Below are 18,194 nucleotides of genomic sequence, written 5' to 3'. Positions count from 1 at the left end.
GAGCGAGTGACTGAGCGAACGACTGACTGAGCGAGTGACTGAGCGAGTGACTGAGCGACTGACTGAGCGAGTGACTGACTGAGCGACTGACTGAGCGAGCGACTGACTGAGCGAGTAACTGAGCAAGTGACTGAGCGAGTGACTGACTGAGCGAGTGACTGACTGAGCGAGTGACTGACTGAGCGAGTGACTGACTGACTGAGCGAGTGACTGACTGAGCGAGTGACTGACTGAGCGAGCGAGCAACTGACTGAGCGAGTGACTGACTGAGCGAGTGACTGACTGAGCGAGTGACTGAGCGAGCGAGTGACTGAGCGAGCGAGTGACTGAGCGAGTGACTGACTGAGCGAGTGACTGACTGAGCGAGTGACTGACTGAGCGAGTGACTGACTGACTGAGCGAGTGACTGACTGAGCGAGTGACTGACTGAGCGAGCGAGCAACTGACTGAGCGAGTGACTGACTGAGCGAGTGACTGACTGAGCGAGTGACTGACTGAGAAAGTGACTGACTGAGCGAGTGACTGAGCGAGCGACTGACTGAGCGAGTGACTGACTGAGCGAGTGACTGACTGAGCGAGTGACTGACTGAGCGAGTGACTGAGCGAGCGAGCAACTGACTGAGCGAGTGACTGACTGAGCGAGTGACTGACTGAGCGAGTGACTGACTGAGCGAGCGACTGACTGAGTGACTGACTGAGCGAGTGACTGACTGAGCGAGTGACTGACTGAGCGACTGACTGAGCGAGCGACTGACTGACTGAGCGAGTGACTGACTGAGCGAGTGACTGAGCGAGTGACTGACTGAGCGACCGAGTGAGCGAGTGACTGAGCGAGTGACTGACTGAGCGAGCGACTGAGCGAGTGACTGACTGAGCGAGTGACTGAGCGAGTGACTAACTGAGCGAGTGAGTGACTGAGCGAGTGACTGAGCGAGTGACTGACTGAGCGACCGAGTGAGCGAGTGACCCACCTGTAGTGAATTTCCATCTGTAACTCTTTGCCATCATCACCGCCACCACCACCGCCACCGCCACCACCACCGCCACCACCACCGCCACCACCACCACCACCGCCACCACCACCGGCACCGGCACGGGAGGACTGCAGCACCGTGCCGAAGGCCGGGTGAAGGTGCCCAGCACCAGCGGCGGGCCGAGTGTCGTGGGCGGAGACGGAGCGGGACACCAGGTGGAGGGTGCGCGAACCGTCGGACAAACTCTCAAACTCCAGCAGGGAGCGCGTCAGCTCCACGCTGAGAGGGGAGGGGGAGAGGGGGAGAGAGGCAGTGGGTGGGTGAGTGGGTGGGTGGGTGGGTGAGTGGGTGGGTGGGTAGGTGAGTGGGTGAGTGAGTGAGTGGGTGGGTGGGTGAGTGAGTGAGTGAGTGAATGAGTGGGTGGGTGAGTGGGTGAGTGGGTGGGTGAGTGGGTGGGTGGGTGGGTGAGTGGGTGGGTGGGTGAGTAGGTGAGTGAGTGAGTGAGTGGGTGAGTGACTGAGTGACTGAGTGGGTGACTGAGTGACTGAGTGGGTGACTGAGTAAGAGACTGAGTGGGTGACTCACCGTGCTAGTGACTGAGTGGGTGACTGAGTGGGTGACTGAGTGGGTGACTCACCGTGCTAGTGACTGGGGGGTCTCCCCCTTGGCGTCCACCAACTCCAGAGTGACGTCCACCATGTGGAGGGAGATCGCCAGGCAGGTGAACACCTCCCCACTCAGCACCGTCTACGCGGCAGCCAGCAGCAACATCATCAACAACCTCGTCATCATCAACCTCGTCATCAACAACGTCATCATCATTAACGTCATCATCAACCTCGTCATCAACATCGTCAACATCGTCATCATCAACGTCGTCATCATCAACGTCGTCATCAACCTCGTCATCATCAACGTCGTCATCATCGTCATCATCAACGTCGTCGTCATCAACGTCATCATCAACGTCGTCATCATCAACGTCGTCATCAACCTCGTCGTCATCATCGTCATCAACATCGTCATCAACATCGTCACAGCAGTCGACCCGTGGCACCTGCTGGGTCTGCCCCGTGACCTCCTGCCAGCGGGCGTTCGACACTTCACGTGGTAGCCTCAAGGTGCACATGGCCTGGCACAAGCGTCGTGGTGACGTCACCGCCACTTAGTGGCGAATGGCGGTTGTTGTTGTTGTTGTGAGTGTGTGTATGTGTGTGAGTGAGTGTGTGTATGAGTGAGTGTGAGTGTTTGTGTATGATTGTGTGTGTATGAGTGTGTATGTAAGTGTGTATGTATGTGAGTGTGTGTAAGTATGTACGTGTGTGGCTGGGTCCTGCAGGGTGTATGGTCGGGGTAATTCCTCCAGGTGCTCCCCCAGGTTGCCCTGCACCAGTATGAGTGTGTCAGTGAGTGTGTGAGTGAGTGTGTGAGTGTGTGAGTGTATGAGTGAGTGTGTGAGTGAGTGAGTGTATGAGTGTGTGTGTGTGTGTTAGTGAGTGTATGTGTATGTGTGAGTGTATGTGTGAGTGTATGTGTGAGTATGTGTGAGTATGTGTGAGTATGTGTGTATGTGTGAGTGAGTGAGTGTATGAGTACGTACGTGTGTGGCTGGGTCCTGCAGGGTGTATGGTCGGGGTAATTCCTCCAGGTGCTCCCCCAGGTTGCCCTGCAGCAGTGTGAGTGTGTGTGTGTGAGTGTGTGTGTATGTGAGTGTATGTGTGTGTATGTGAGTGTATGAGTGTGTGTGTATGTGTGTGTGTATGTAAGAGTGTATGTGTGAGTGTGTGTGTACGTACGTGTGTGGCTGGGTCCTGCAGGGTGTATGGTCGGGGTAATTCCTCCAGGTGCTCCCCCAGGTTGCCCTGCAGCAGTATGAGTGTGTGAGTGTGAATGTGTGTGTATGTGTGTATGTGTGTGAGTGAGTGTGTGTATGTATGTGAGTGTGTGTGTGAGTGTATGTATGAGTGTGTGTGTGAGTATGTGTGAGTATGTGTGAGTATGTGTGTGTGAGTGTGTGTGCGAGTGTATGTGTGTATGTATGTATATGAGTGTATGAGTACGTACGTGCGTGGCTGGGTCCTGCAGGGTGTATGGTCGGGGTAATTCCTCCAGGTGCTCCCCCAGGTTGCCCTGCAGCAGTGTGAGTGTGTGTGTGTGAGTGTGTGTGTATGTGTGTGAGTGAGTGTATGTGTGAGTGTGTGAGTACGTACGTGTGTGGCTGGGTCCTGCAGGGTGTATGGTCGGGGTAATTCCTCCAGGTGCTCCCCCAGGTTGCCCTGCAGCAGCGCCCGGAGGGTGGCCCACTGGCTGAGGGTGGCCAGCGCTCGGCCACGGTCCAGAGTCACAGACACAGTCAGGTCAGGGACCCCTACACGGCACGACTCCCTGTCACACACACACACACACAGTCACACAGTCACACACACAGTGACACACACACACACACAGTGTCACACACACAGTGACACACACACAGTGACACACACACAGTCACACACAGTGACACACACACACAGTGACACACACAGTCACACAGTCACACACACAGTGACACACACACACACACAGTCACACACACACAGTGTACACACACAGTGACACACACAGTGACACACACACACACACACAGTCACACACACAGTCACACACACAGTCAGGTCAGGGACCCCTACACGGCACGACTCCCTGTCACACACACACAGTCACACACACACACAGTCACACACACACAGTGACACACAGTTACACACACACAGTGACACACACAGTCAGGTCAGGGACCCCTACACGGCACGACTCCCTGTCACACACAGTGACACACACACACACAGTCACACACACACACACACAGTCACACACACACACACACAGTCACACACACACAGTCACACACACAGTCAGGTCAGGGACCCCTACACGGCACGACTCCCTGTCACACACACAGTCACACACACAGTGACACACAGTCACACACACAGTCACAGACACAGTCAGGTCAGGGACCCCTACACGGCACGACTCCCTGTCACACACACACAGTCACACACACAGTCACACACACAGTCACACAGTGACACACACACACACAGTCACACACACAGTCAGGTCAGGGACCCCTACACGGCACGACTCCCTGTCACACACAGTGACACACACACACACACAGTGACACACACACACAGTCACACACACACAGTCACACACACAGTCACAGACACAGTCAGGTCAGGGACCCCTACACGGCACGACTCCCTGTCACACACAGTGACACACACACACACAGTGACACACACACACAGTCACACACACACAGTCACACACACAGTCACACACACAGTCAGGTCAGGGACCCCTACACGGCACGACTCCCTGTCACACACACAGTCACACAGTCACACACACACACAGTCACACACACACAGTCACACACACAGTGACACACACACACACACACAGTGACACACACACACACAGTGACACACACACACACAGTCACACACACAGTGACACACACACACAGTGACACACACACAGTCACACACACACACAGTGACACACACACACACACAGTGACACACACACAGTCACACACACACAGTGACACACACAGTGACACACACACAGTCACACACACAGTCAGGTCAGGGACCCCTACACGGCACGACTCCCTGTCACACACACACACAGTGACACACACAGTCACACACACACACAGTGACACACACACACAGTCACACACACACAGTGACACACACACACAGTCACACACACACACAGTGACACACACACACAGTCACACACACACAGTGACACACACAGTGACACACAGTCACACACACACACACACAGTCACACACACAGTCAGGTCAGGGACCCCTACACGGCACGACTCCCTGTCACACACACACACAGTGACACACACAGTCACACACACACAGTCACACACACAGTCACAGACACAGTCAGGTCAGGGACCCCTACACGGCACGAATCCCTGTCACACACACAGTCACACAGTCACACACAGTGACACACACAGTGACACACACAGTGACACACACACAGTCACACACACAGTGACACACAGTCACACACACAGTCAGGTCAGGGACCCCTACACGGCACGACTCCCTGTCACACACACAGTCACACAGTCACACACAGTGACACACACAGTGACACACACAGTGACACACACACACACAGTCACACACACAGTCAGGTCAGGGACCCCTACACGGCACGACTCCCTGTCACACACACACACACAGTCACACACACAGTCACACACACACACACAGTGACACACACACACAGTCACACACACACAGTGACACACACAGTGACACACAGTCACACACACACACACAGTCACACACACAGTCAGGTCAGGGACCCCTACACGGCATGACTCCCTGTCACACACACACACAGTGACACACACACACAGTGACACACACAGTCACAGACACAGTCAGGTCAGGGACCCCTACACGGCACGACTCCCTGTCACACACACAGTCACACAGTCACACAGTCACACACAGTGACACACACAGTGACACACACAGTGACACACACACACACAGTCACACACACAGTCAGGTCAGGGACCCCTACACGGCACGACTCCCTGTCACACACACAGTCACACAGTCACACACAGTGACACACACAGTGACACACACAGTGACACACACACACACAGTCACACACACAGTCAGGTCAGGGACCCCTACACGGCACGACTCCCTGACACACACAGTCACACACACACAGTGACACACAGTTACACACACACACAGTGACACACACAGTGACACACACACAGTCACACACACAGTCAGGTCAGGGACCCCTACACGGCACGACTCCCTGTCACACACACAGTCACACAGTCACACACAGTGACACACACAGTGACACACACACACACACAGTGACACACACAGTGACACACACACACACAGTCACACACACACAGTCACACACACAGTCACACAGTCACACACACAGTGACACACACAGTCACACACACACACAGTCACACACAGTGACACACACACACAGTCACACACACACACACAGTCACAGTCAGGTCAGGGACCCCTACACGGCACGACTCCCTGTCACACACACAGTGACACACACACACAGTCACACACACAGTGACACACAGTCACACACACACACAGTGACACACACACAGTCACACACACACACAGTGGCACACAGTCACACACACACACAGTGACACACACACAGTCACAGACACAGTCAGGTCAGGGACCCCTACACGGCACGACTCCCTGTCACACACACACACAGTGACACACACACACAGTGACACACACACACAGTCACACACACAGTGACACACACACAGTCACACACACAGTGACACACACAGTGACACACACACACACACAGTCACACACACACAGTGACACACACACACACAGTGACACACACACAGTCACACACACAGTCAGGTCAGGGACCCCTACACGGCACGACTCCCTGTCACACACATACAGTGACACACACACACAGTGACACACACACACAGTGACACACACACACAGTCACACACACACACAATGACACACAGTCACACACACAGTCAGGTCAGGGACCCCTACACGGCACGACTCCCTGTCACACACACACACACACAGTCACACACACACAGTCACACAGTGACACACACACAGTCACACAGTCACACACACACAGTCACACACACACTCAGGTCAGGGACCCCTACACAGCACGACTCCCTGTCACACACACACAGTCACACACACAGTCACACACACACACAGTCACACACACACAGTGACACACATACACACAGTCACACACACAGTCACACACACATTCACACACACACAGTCACACACACAGTCACACAGTCACACACACAGTCACACACACACAGTCACACACACACAGTCACATACACACAGTCACATACACAGTCACACACACACAGTCACACACACACAGTCACACACACACACACAGTCACACACACACAGTCACACACACACAGTCACACAGTCACACACACACAGTCACACAGTCACACACACACAGTCACACACACAGTCCCACAGTCACACACAGTCACACACAGTCACACACACAGTCACACACACACAGTCACACACACACAGTCACACACACACACAGTCACACACACAGTCAGGTCAGGGACCCCTACACGGCACGACTCCCTGTCACACACACACACACACAGTCACACACACACAGTCACACAGTGACACACACACACAGTCACACAGTCACACACACACAGTCACACACACACAGTCACACACACACAGTCACACACAAACAAACAAAACAAAGATCCCCCATATAGCCTGCACAGACTGTAGGGGCAAGTGCTGTTAGCGAGCACCTATGAAGGCCGGAACGGTACACGAGGGGGTGGGTGGCCAGCACCACGCCCGACCGCCTTTGTCTCCCTAGTGGCGATGTTTACACACCGCACCAGGTACTCATTTGAGGCTGAGTCGACCTAGGGGAGGCCCGGGACCGGTTCAGATAATCGTCACTGGTGTTGGCCGTGAGCGCGAATCGAACCCGGGTCGCCAGGTTCATAGCGCAGCGCGCTAACCGTGTGACTGTGGGACACACAGTCCCACAGTCACACACAGTCACACACAGTCACACACACAGTCACACACACACAGTCACACACACACACAGTCACACACACACAGTCACACACAGTCACACACACACAGTCACACACAATCACACACAGTCACACACAGTGTACACACACACACACAGTCACACACACACACACAGACACACACAGACACATACACACACACAACAACAACCGCGTGTGTGAATGAGTGACTTAGTGAGTGAGTGAGTGACTTAGTGAGTGACTTAGTGAGTGTATGAGTGAGTGACTTAGTGAGTGAGTGTGTGTACGAGTGAGTGTATGAGTGAGTGAGTGACTTAGTGAGTGAGTGTGTGTATGAGTGAGTGTATGAGTGACTTAGTGAGTGACTTAGTGAGTGTCTGAGTGAGTGAGTGACTTAGTGTGTGAGTGAGTGTGTGTGTATGAGTGTATGAGTGAGTGACTTAGTGAGTGTGTGAGTGAGTGTATGAGTGACTTAGTGAGTGAGTGACTTAGCGAGTGACTTAGTGAGTGAGTGACTTAGTGAGTGAGTGAGTGTGTGACTTAGTGTGTGAGTGAGTGTGTGTATGAGTGAGTGACTTAGTGAGTGACTTAGTGAGTGTGTGTGTGAGTGTGTGCAGGCTCTACGTACCGGTGCAGGTTGCGCTCCACACGAAGCCGAAGGCTGCCAGGGTGGCTCAGCAGGCACGGCCCCACACGGCGCACTGAGCAGGGGCCCAGGCTGAGCACGGACTCGCCTGGGCCGCCACTACCGCTACTGCTGCCGCTACCGCTACCGCTGCTGCTGCTGGCCGTGGTGGAGGAGGTGGTGGAGGTGGTGGAGGTGGAGGAGGTGGTGGAGGTGGAGGAGGTGGTGGTGGTGGAGGTGGAGGTGGAGGAGATGGAGGAGGTGGAGGAGGTGGAGAGGGGCACTCGCTCTGCTGTGTGGAAGTCAACGTCCTCCAGGTGCAGTGTCGTGATGTCCAGCAGGCAATCTGGTGGTGGTGGTGGTTGATGGTGGTGGTGGTGGTTGATGGTGGTGATGGTGATGGTGGTGGTGGTGGTGATGGTGGTGGTGGTGGTTGATGGTGGTGGTGGTGGTTGATGGTGGTGGTGGTGATGGTGGTGGTGATGGTGGTGGTGGTGGTGGTGATGGTGGTGGTGGTGGTGATGGTGGTGGTGATGGTGGTGGTGGTGGTAGTGATGGTGGTGATGGTAGTGATGGTGGTGGTAGTGGTGATGGTGATGGTGGTAGTGGTGGTGGTGGTAATGGTGGTGGTGGTGGTGGTGATGGTGGTGATGGTGGTGGTGGTGATGGTGGTGGTGGTGGTGATGGTGGTGGTGGTGGAGGTGGTGGAGGTGGTGATGGTGGTGGTGGTGATGGTGGTGGTGGTGATGGTGGTGATGGTGGTAGAGGTGGTGGTGGTGGTGGTGGTAGTGGTGGTGATGGAGGTGGTGGTGGTGGTGGTGGTAGTGGTGGTAGTGGTGGTGGTGACGTGGAGGTGGTGGTGGTAGTGGTGGTGATGGTGGTGGAGGTGGTGGTGATGATGGTGATGATGGGTAATGCAGGTGGTGATGGTGGAGGTGGTGGTTGTGGTGATGGTGATGGTGGGATGGTGGTTGTGATGGTGGTGGTGATGATGGTGGTGTTATGAGAGGTGTTTGAGATTTTGGCGTTATCATCAGAAGCATCTTGTTTGTAAGTGACATCACAGTCAGACACCGTCACCACCATCACCAACAACAACCGCCATTCGCCACTAAGTGGCGGTGACGTCACCACGACGCTTGTGCCAGGCTATGTGCACCCTGAGGCCACGTGAAGTGTCGAACGCCCGCTGGCAGGAGGTCACGGGGCAGACCCAGGTGCCACGGGTAGACTGACTGAGATGACTGGCTGATGCACCACCTGTGCCCCCTACTGTGCCAATCTGCTGTGCTTTAGCCACCCGGCGCTCCGCTCGTTATTGTGAGCGTCGCTCCTCCGTCCTCCGTTGTTGTTGGAGGGCGACTGCCTCCAACTGCCCAGTAGCAGCGTCCTTCACGAGCCTCCTCCACAGAGGCCGATCTTGACACCGCTGGTACCAGTCATCGGCAAGTCCACTCAGCTCCACGTCCTCCTGTACCACATCACTCCATCTCCTCTGTAGCCCGTGCCGCGCCCGTTTAGCCCCCTCTATCCGGCCGAACAAAAGCTGTTTCGGCATGCGGTGGCTGGGGCATGCGGGCTACATGACCCAGCCAACGCAGCCTTGCCCGCCGGAGGAGCTCACCGATGGGACCTTGCCGAGATCTTTAAAAGATTTGTGAGCTCCTCACACAATCCAGCCTGGTTAAACCCAGGATGGATCGTAGGCAGGCCAGCCTAAATGTTTCCAATCGGCGAAGATGCTCCATTAGGGGGGTCCACGTTTCGCAAGCGTAGAGAAGGGAGGGAATGACCGTGGCCGAGAAGACCTGAAGCTTCGTGCGGAACGACAGACCAGGTAGCTTCCACACAGCAGAGTTACGCAACCGATGAAAAGATATTGCCGCTCGACTGATTCTGAGTGAGACCTCTGCTGTCAAACCGGAGCCGGTCATGAGCACACTGCCCAGGTATTGGAAACTCTCCACTCTCTCCACAACTGCCCCATCACCGATTGGGAGTTGTGGGGGTGGAGTGTCCGATGGTACAAAATACCCAGGCAGGTGCTTAGTTTTGGTGGGGCTGATGGTAAGGCCCCGCCTCTTAGTGGCACGCTCCAGTCTCAGCAGCAGCATCTCCAACTCCTCCTCTGAATGAGCAGCTATTACCAAATCATCGGCATACATAACGTGGTTGAGCAATAGGGAGCCATCCCTTGACCGCACCTGGGCATCGATCAGCCTCCCATTATATCTGTACCATATGGAGATTCCCCCGGTACAGCTATTGAAGGCTTCACGAACTACGTGGTCAAAATAGATGTTTAAATAATGTGGGAGCCAGAGGACATCCCTGTCGCACCCCAAGGTGTACAGGAATGGCTCCGACTCCCGGCCACGTAGTTTTACCTGGGCCCGCTCACCATCATGAAGGTCCATAATGATCGTGAGCAGTGGGTCAGGGACTCTGAAAGCACGAAGAACAACCAAAAGCCCAGGCCTACTGATGGTATAATAGGCCTTGACCAGGTCAATAAAGCAGAGATGTAGGTCTTGTTGGAATTTCATACACCTCTGCTGTAGCAAACTGATAGAAAATCTGGCATCCGTGCAGGACCACCCTTTCCTGAAACCGAACTGGGGCTCCGCAAGCCTCTCCTTGCAGCGCCTCACGGCTCTCCGAACCTCCGAGCGAAGGCTGCGGTAAGCCTCCTCATTCTCTGACGTGGGATTCTGTAGCCGATGACAGTGGGCCTGTCGCTTTTTCTCAACCATCCTGAACACCTTCTCTGTCAGCCAGGGTCTCTGGGGAGGTCTGGACCGCGTACCCAAAGCAGCCAATGCAGCTGCATGAGTGACAGTCCTACACCTCGCCCATTTACCCTCGACATCAGGAGGAGTGGGGGACGATGCCAACCCCAGCCGCAAGCGATGATGAAATTCTCGCTTGAAACTTTCATCAGCTAGCTGAGACCAGGCCACCTTAGGTTGGAATGGGGTCCTGGGTGTACACCCACCACCGGAGTGGAAGAATGGCAGGCGCATCTTACAGATGACTAGTCGATGGTCAGAGGGCAGATCAGCTCCACGGTAGGTCCTGGTGTCAAGGACATGGGCCCGCATCCGCTGGTCCGTCACTATGTAGTCCAGCAGATGTTCTTGCTTGGACCCGGCATGCATCCATGATGTTGTGTGGATGCGCCGATGCCAGAACAGCTTGTTGGTAATTACAAGCCCATGGGCTGCACAAAAATCTAGCAGCCTCCTACCGTTGTTATTGAGCTGATCTGGCCCATGCCCTCCAATAACTCCAGACCAGGTGCCAGCATCATGACCAACTCGGGCATAGAAGACTCTATCCCGAGGGACCACTTTAGCCAGCACCTGTGACAGGAGGTCATAGAAGGCATCTGACTCATCGGCTTTGCCTGCATCCCTCCACGGATGTTCGTCTTCGGTGGGGGCATAAGTAACCACGACCACCACTCCTCGCCTCCGGTTGATGGGAAGGTGAGCCCAAAGTAGCCTGGGGCTTACAGCTTCCCACACCTCACCGCCACGCTCCCACGACCCCTTCATTCTTTTGTTCAAAAGAAGAGCCACACCCTGTTGTTTGGCAGTCTGCTGCACCGAGTAGAGGACTGTCCACCCCTCATGGTGGCAGGAGCCAGAACCGGACCTCCTGAATGCCACAGAGATCCAGGCGGTACCGGTCCAGCTCCTGAAAGAGGAGTGGCAGCCTCTCCTCTGCAGTGAGCGTTCGAACATTCCACGTGGCCACCCGTAGTGGTTTTTCGTTGTTTCTGGAGGAGCCCCGAGGGTAGAGATTCAATCTCCTGGCTCCGCCAATTGGGGTTTGGCCAGGAGACGTCATAGACGCCTATCCCCCCGGGGCCTCCGGCACAAGCTTATTAATGAGATATTTTTACATGGTTTTGTGGTAATTTATTGAAGGTGGAGGGGTTACCAGCCCCTTGCACCCGTCCAGAGCCCTCGCTTAGCCACTGTGGTGGTTACCAACACCCTTACCACCATCACCACCACCACCATCACCACCACCATCATCACCACCATCATCCACCACCATCACCACCACCACCATCACCACCACCACCAACACCACCACCACCATCACCACCATCACCATCAACACCATCACCACCACCATCACCATCACCACCATCACCACCACCACCATCACCATCACCACCATCACCACCATCACCACCACCACCACCACCATCACCACCTCCATCACCACCATCACCACCACCACCACCATCACCACCATCACCATCACCACCATCATCATCACCACCACCATCACCATCACCACGTACCGGCTGCTTGCTCTGTGTCTCTTGGCTCACCGTCCTCCGTGTCTCGCGTCCTACTGGGCGTGTCCGGCTAGAGAGAGACACGGAGAGAGACACGGAGAGAGACACGGAGACACACGGGGAGAGACACGGGGAGAGACACGGGGAAAGACACGGGGAGAGACACGGAGAGAGACACGGAGAGAGACACGGAGAGAGACACGGAGAGAGACACGGAGAGAGACACGGGGAGAGACAAGGGGAGAGACACGGGGAGAGACACGGGGAGAGACACGGAGAGAGACACGGAGAGAGACACGGGGAGAGACACGGGGAGAGACACGGGGAGAGACACGGAGAGAGACACGGGGAGAGACACGGAGAGAGACACGGGGAGAGACACGGGAAGAGACACGGGGAGAGACACGGGGAGAGACACGGAGAGAGACACGGAGTGAGACACGGGGAGAGAGACACACGGGGAGAGACACGGGGAGAGACACATGAGGAGAGACACAGAGAGAGACAGACAGAGAGACATGGGGAGACACAGGGGGAGAGACACACAGAGAGAGACATGGAGAGAGACACGGGGAAAGACACAGAGAGAGACAGACAGAGAGACATGGGGAGACACAGGGGGAGAGACACACAGAGGGAGACATGGAGAGAGACACGGGGAAAGACACAGAGAGAGACAGACAGAGAGACATGGGGAGACACAGGGGGAGAGACACACAGAGAGAGACACGGGGAGAGACAAGGGGAAAGACACAGAGAGAGACACGGGGAGAGACACGGGGAGAAACAGACAGAGAGACACGGAGAGAGACACGGGGAGAGGCACGGGGAGAGACACGGGGAGAGACACGGGGAGAGACACGGGGAGAGACACGGAGACACACGGGGAGAGACACGGAGAGAGACACGGGGAGAGACACGGAAATCAGACATCACACCACAACATCGCATCAGATACTCATTTAAGTCGACCACCATCACCACCATCACCATCACCACCACCACCATCACCACCACCACCACCATCACCAGTAGCACCACCATTATCACCACCATCACCACCATCACCACCACCATCACCACCACCACCATCACCAGTAGCACCACCATTATCACCACCATCACCACCACCACCATCACCAGTAGCACCACCATTATCACCACCACCACCACCATCACCACCACCTTCACCACCATCACCACCATCACCACCACCACCACCACCACGATCATCGTCATCACAGAAGGAGTTAGTGAATTCAAACTCTCACCTTACCACCCCCATCACCACCACCACCACCACCACCACGAGTAGCTTCACCATCACCACGCTCATCAGCAGCGCCATCCTCCTCCTCATCCTCCTGACGTCGACGATGATGCTGATGAGGCTGTCGGCGTCTGTAGGCGAAGCTGTTTGTGGCGTGCAGGCGGCCCAGTGAGACATGGAGGAGGCGTGGGGAGGAGTGTTCCTCTGGAAGCAACAGCACAGCTGGGCCGGCCCACACGTCCAGCTGCAGACGGAAGGCCGGGGACGCCTCGCAGCGAACCTGCATCCGCCGTGACGGGGGTCGGGAGGTGGCGGTGAGTAGAGTGAGTGAGTGGAGTGAGTGGAGTGAGCGAGTGAGTAGAGTGAGCGAGTGAGCGAGTGAGTGAGTCAGTGAGTGAGTGAGCGAGTCAGTGAGTGAGTAGAGTGAGCGAGTGAGTGGAATGAGTGAGTCAAGGAGTGAGTGAGTGAGCGAGTGAGTGAGCGAGTGAATGAGTGAGTGAGTGAGCGAGTGGAGTGGAGTGGAGTGAGTGAGTGAGTGAGTCAGTGAGTGAGTGAGTTAGTGAGTGAGTGAGTGGAGTGAGTGAGTGAGTCAGTGAGTGGAGTGAGTGAGTGAGTGAGTGGAGTGAGTGAGCGAGTTGGTGGAGTGGAGTGAGTGAGTCAGTGAGTGAGTGAGTTAGCGAGTGAGTCAGTGAGTGAGCGAGTGAGTCAGTGAGTGAGTGAGCGAGTGAGTCAGTGAGTGAGTGAGTGAGTGAATTCGTGAGTGGGTGAGTGAGTGGAGTTAGTGAGTGAGTGAGTGAGTCAGTGAGCGAGGGAGCGAGCGAGTGAGTAGAGTGAGCGAGTGAGTGGAGTGGAGTGAGTGAGTCAATGAGTGAGTGAGTGAGTGGAGTGAGTGAGCGAGTCAGTGAGTGAGTGAGTCAGTCAGTGAGCGAGCGAGCGAGTCAGTGAGCGAGTCAGTGAGTGAGTGTGTGAGTGAGCGAGCGAGCGAGTCAGTGAGCGAGTCAGTGAGTGAGTGAGTGAGCGTGTGAGTGAGTGAGTCAGTGAGTGAACGAGTCAGTGAGTGAGTGAGTCAGTCAGTGAGCGAGCGAGCGAGCGAGTCAGTGAGCGAGTCAGTGAGTGAGTGTGTGAGTGAGCGAGCGAGTCAGTGAGCGAGTCAGTGAGTGAGTGAGTGAGCGTGTGAGTGAGTTAGTCAGTGAGTGAGTGAGTCAGCGAGTGAGTCAGTGAGTGAGTGTGTGAACGAGTCAGTCAGTGAGTGAGTGAGTCAGTGAGTGTGTGAGTGAGTCAGTGAGTGAGTGAGCAAGTCAGTGAGTGAGTCAGTGAGTGAGTGAGTGAGTGAGCGAGTCAGTGAGTGAGTGAGTCAGTCAGTGAGTGAGCGAGTCAGTGAGTGAGTGGAGTGAGTGGAGTGAGTCAGTGAGTGAGCGAGTGAGTGGAGTGAGTGAGTGGAGTGAGTGAGTGAGTGGAGTGAGTGGAGTGAGTGAGTGAGTCAGTGAGTGAGCGAGTGAGTGAGTCAGTGAGTGAGCGAGTGAGTGGAGTGAGTGAGTGGAGTGAGTGAGTGAGTGGAGTGAGTGGAGTGAGTGAGTCAGCGAGTGAGTGAGTGAGTCAGTGAGTGAGTCAGCGAGTGAGTGAGTGAGTGTGTGTGTGAGTGAGTGAGTGAGTCAGTGAGCTAGTGAGTGAGTGAGTGTGTGAGTGAGTCAGTGAGTGAGTGAGCGAGTGAGTGTGTGAGTCAGTGAGTGAGTGTGTGAGTCAGTGAGTGAGTGTGTGAGTCAGTGAGTGAGTCAGTGAGCTAGTGAGTGAGTGTGTGAGTGAGTGTGTGAGTGAGTGTGTGAGTCAGTGAGTGAGTCAGTGAGCTAGTGAGTGAGTGAGTGTGTGAGTGAGTCAGTGAGTCAGTGAGTGAGTCAGTGAATGAGTGAGTGAGTGAGTCAGTGAGTGAGTGAGCGAGTCAGCGAGTGAGTCAGTGAGCTAGTGAGTGAGTGAGTGTGTGAGTGAGTCAGTGAGTCAGTGAGTGAGTCAGTGAGTGAGTGAATGAGTGTGTGAGTCAGTGAGTGTGTGAGTGTGTGAGTCAGTGAGTGTGTGAGTGAGTCAGTGAGCGAGTGTATGAGTCAGCGAGTGAGTCAATGAGTCAGTGAGTGAGTGAGTGAGTCAGCCAGCCTAGCCAGCCTGTCCGTGCCCTCACGGCGTGGCCAGCGAGGGCGGCTCGCTGGCGCCCCAGCGCATCCTGCAGTGAGTGAGTGAGTGAGTCAGTGAGTCAGTGAGTGAGTCAGTGAGTGAGTCAGTGAGTGAGTCAGTGAGTGAGTGAGTGAGTCAGCGAGTGAGTGAGTGAGTATGTGAGTGAGTGAGTGAGTCAGTGAGTGAGTGAGTTAGTGAGCTAGTGAGTGAGTGAGTGTGTCAGCGAGTGTGTGAGTCAGTGAGTGAGTGAGTGAGTCAGTGAGTGAATGAGTGAGTGAGTGAGTCAGCGAGTGAGTGAGTGAGTCAGCGAGTGAGTGAGTGAGTATGTGAGTGAGTGAGTGAGTCAGTGAGTGAGTGAGTTAGTGAGCTAGTGAGTGAGTGAGTGTGTCAGCGAGTGTGTGAGTCAGTGAGTGAGTGAGTGAGTCAGTGAGTGAATGAGTGAGTGTGTGTGTGAGCGAGTGAGTCAGTGAGTGAGTGAATGAGTGTATGAGTCAGTGAGTGAGTGAGTGAGTCAGTGAGTGAGTGAGTCAGCGAGTGAGTCAGCGAGTGAGTCAGTGAGTAAGTGAGTGAGTAAGTGAGTGAGTGAGTGAGTCAGTGAGCGAGTGTATGAGTGAGTGAGTGAGTCAGTGAGTGAGTGAGTGAGTGAGCGAGTGAGTGAGTGAGTGAGTGAGTCAGCCAGCCTAGCCAGCCTGTCCGTGCCCTCACGGCGTGGCCAGCGAGGGCGGCTCGCTGGCGCCCCAGCGCGTCCTGCAGTGAGTCAGTGAGTGAGTCAGTGAGTGAGTCAGTGAGTGAGTGTGTGAGTCAGCCAGCCTGTCTGTGCCCTCACGGCGTGGCCAGCGAGTGCGGCTCGCTGGCGCCCCAGCGCGTCCTGCAGCTGTGTGAAGTAGGCGAGGTAGGCCAGGGCCTGAACGACGTAGCGCTGGGTGTGGACGTAGTGAACAGGGCCCACGCACGCCACCAGACGGCCATCGCACGCAAACACCTCGGATGCAGCCCTGCCGTACCTGGGGGGGCGGGGGTGGGGAGAAGCAGCCACATCATCGTCATCATCACCATCATCGTTATTGTCATCATCGTCGTCATCTTCATCGTTGTCATGATAGGCTAGGGGCTAGGCTGGCTAGGCTGGCTAGGCTGAATAGGCTGGCTAGAGGCTAGGGGATAGGGGCTAGGGCCTAGGGCCTAGGGCCTAGGGGCTAGGGCCTAGGGCCTAGGGGCTAGGGCCTAGGGCCTAGGGGCTAGGGGCTAGGGCCTAGGGGCTAGGGGCTAGCGGCTAGGGCCTAGGGACTAGGGGCTAGGGGCTAGGGCCTAGGGGCTAGGGGCTAGGGGCTAGCGGCTAGGGCCTAGGGACTAGGGGCTAGGGGCTAGGGGCTAGGGCTAGGGCTAGGCCTAAGCTTAGGCCTAGGCTAGGCTAGGCTGTGAGTGGGTGGGTGAGTGGCTGGCTAGGCTAGGGCTAGGCTGTGAGTGGGTGGGTGGGTGAGTGGCTGGCTAGGGCTAGGGGCTAAGGGCGAGGGCCTAGGGCCTAGGGGCCTAGGGGCTAGGGCTAGGCCTAGGCCTAGGCTAGGCTGTGAGTGGGTGGGTGAGTGGCTGGCTAGGCTAGGGCTAGGGGCTAGGGCCTAGCGGCTAGGGGCTAGGGGCTAGGCTGTGAGTGGGTGGGTGGGTGAGTGGCTGGCTAGGCTAGGCTGGGCTAGGCTGGCTAGGCTAGGCTGGCTGGTTAGGCTAGGCTAGGCTGGGCTAGGCTGGCTAGGCTAGGTTGGCTGGTTAGGCTAGGCTAGGGGCTAGGCTGGCTAGGGTCTGGCTGGCTCACTTGGTGAGCCTGAAGGTGACTCCGTCTGGCCCCAGGGTGAGCAGCCTCTCTGGGTAGAGGAGTCCGTGGGGCGAGGGGTCTCCCAGCTCCACGCAGCTCGCCGCCACGCTCACGTCCAGGCCCACGTCTGCCAAGAGGCGGCAACGCGCAGAGGGGGCGGACAAAACCATCACCACCATCATCATCATCACCACCACCACCACCATCATCACCATCATCATCACCACCATCATCATCACCACCACCACCATCATCATCACCACCATCACCACCTACACCACCAACACCACCATCACCACCACCACCACCACCATCACCACCACCAACACCATCATCACCACCACCACCAACA

At 55.8% G+C, this 18,194-nt stretch overlaps 1 protein-coding gene across 2 annotated transcripts in view; it reads right to left on the bottom strand.

The window, feature by feature from the left end:
• LOC142907838 (uncharacterized) overlaps positions 1-18,194 on the bottom strand; it is a 62,717-nt gene that overhangs the window by 25,672 nt on the left and 18,851 nt on the right. For both annotated transcript variants that reach the window (XM_076057665.1, XM_076057664.1), the window contains exons 8-15: positions 17,843-17,969; positions 16,862-17,039; positions 13,874-14,152; positions 12,606-12,672; positions 8,291-8,633; positions 3,185-3,359; positions 1,612-1,721; positions 972-1,253 (exon numbers count right to left, since the gene is read on the bottom strand). In XM_076057665.1, the coding sequence (XP_075913780.1) occupies positions 972-1,253; positions 1,612-1,721; positions 3,185-3,359; positions 8,291-8,633; positions 12,606-12,672; positions 13,874-14,152; positions 16,862-17,039; positions 17,843-17,969 (1,561 nt within the window). The remainder of the gene's footprint in view (positions 1-971; positions 1,254-1,611; positions 1,722-3,184; positions 3,360-8,290; positions 8,634-12,605; positions 12,673-13,873; positions 14,153-16,861; positions 17,040-17,842; positions 17,970-18,194) is intronic.

This window comes from Petromyzon marinus, chromosome 83, assembly GCF_048934315.1.
Source record: "Petromyzon marinus isolate PM22_M1 ecotype Great Lakes invasive population chromosome 83, UKy_Petmar_22M1.pri1.0, whole genome shotgun sequence".
NCBI classification, from domain to species: domain Eukaryota; kingdom Metazoa; phylum Chordata; class Hyperoartia; order Petromyzontiformes; family Petromyzontidae; genus Petromyzon; species Petromyzon marinus.
This window is presented reverse-complemented; position numbering and strand designations above follow the sequence as displayed.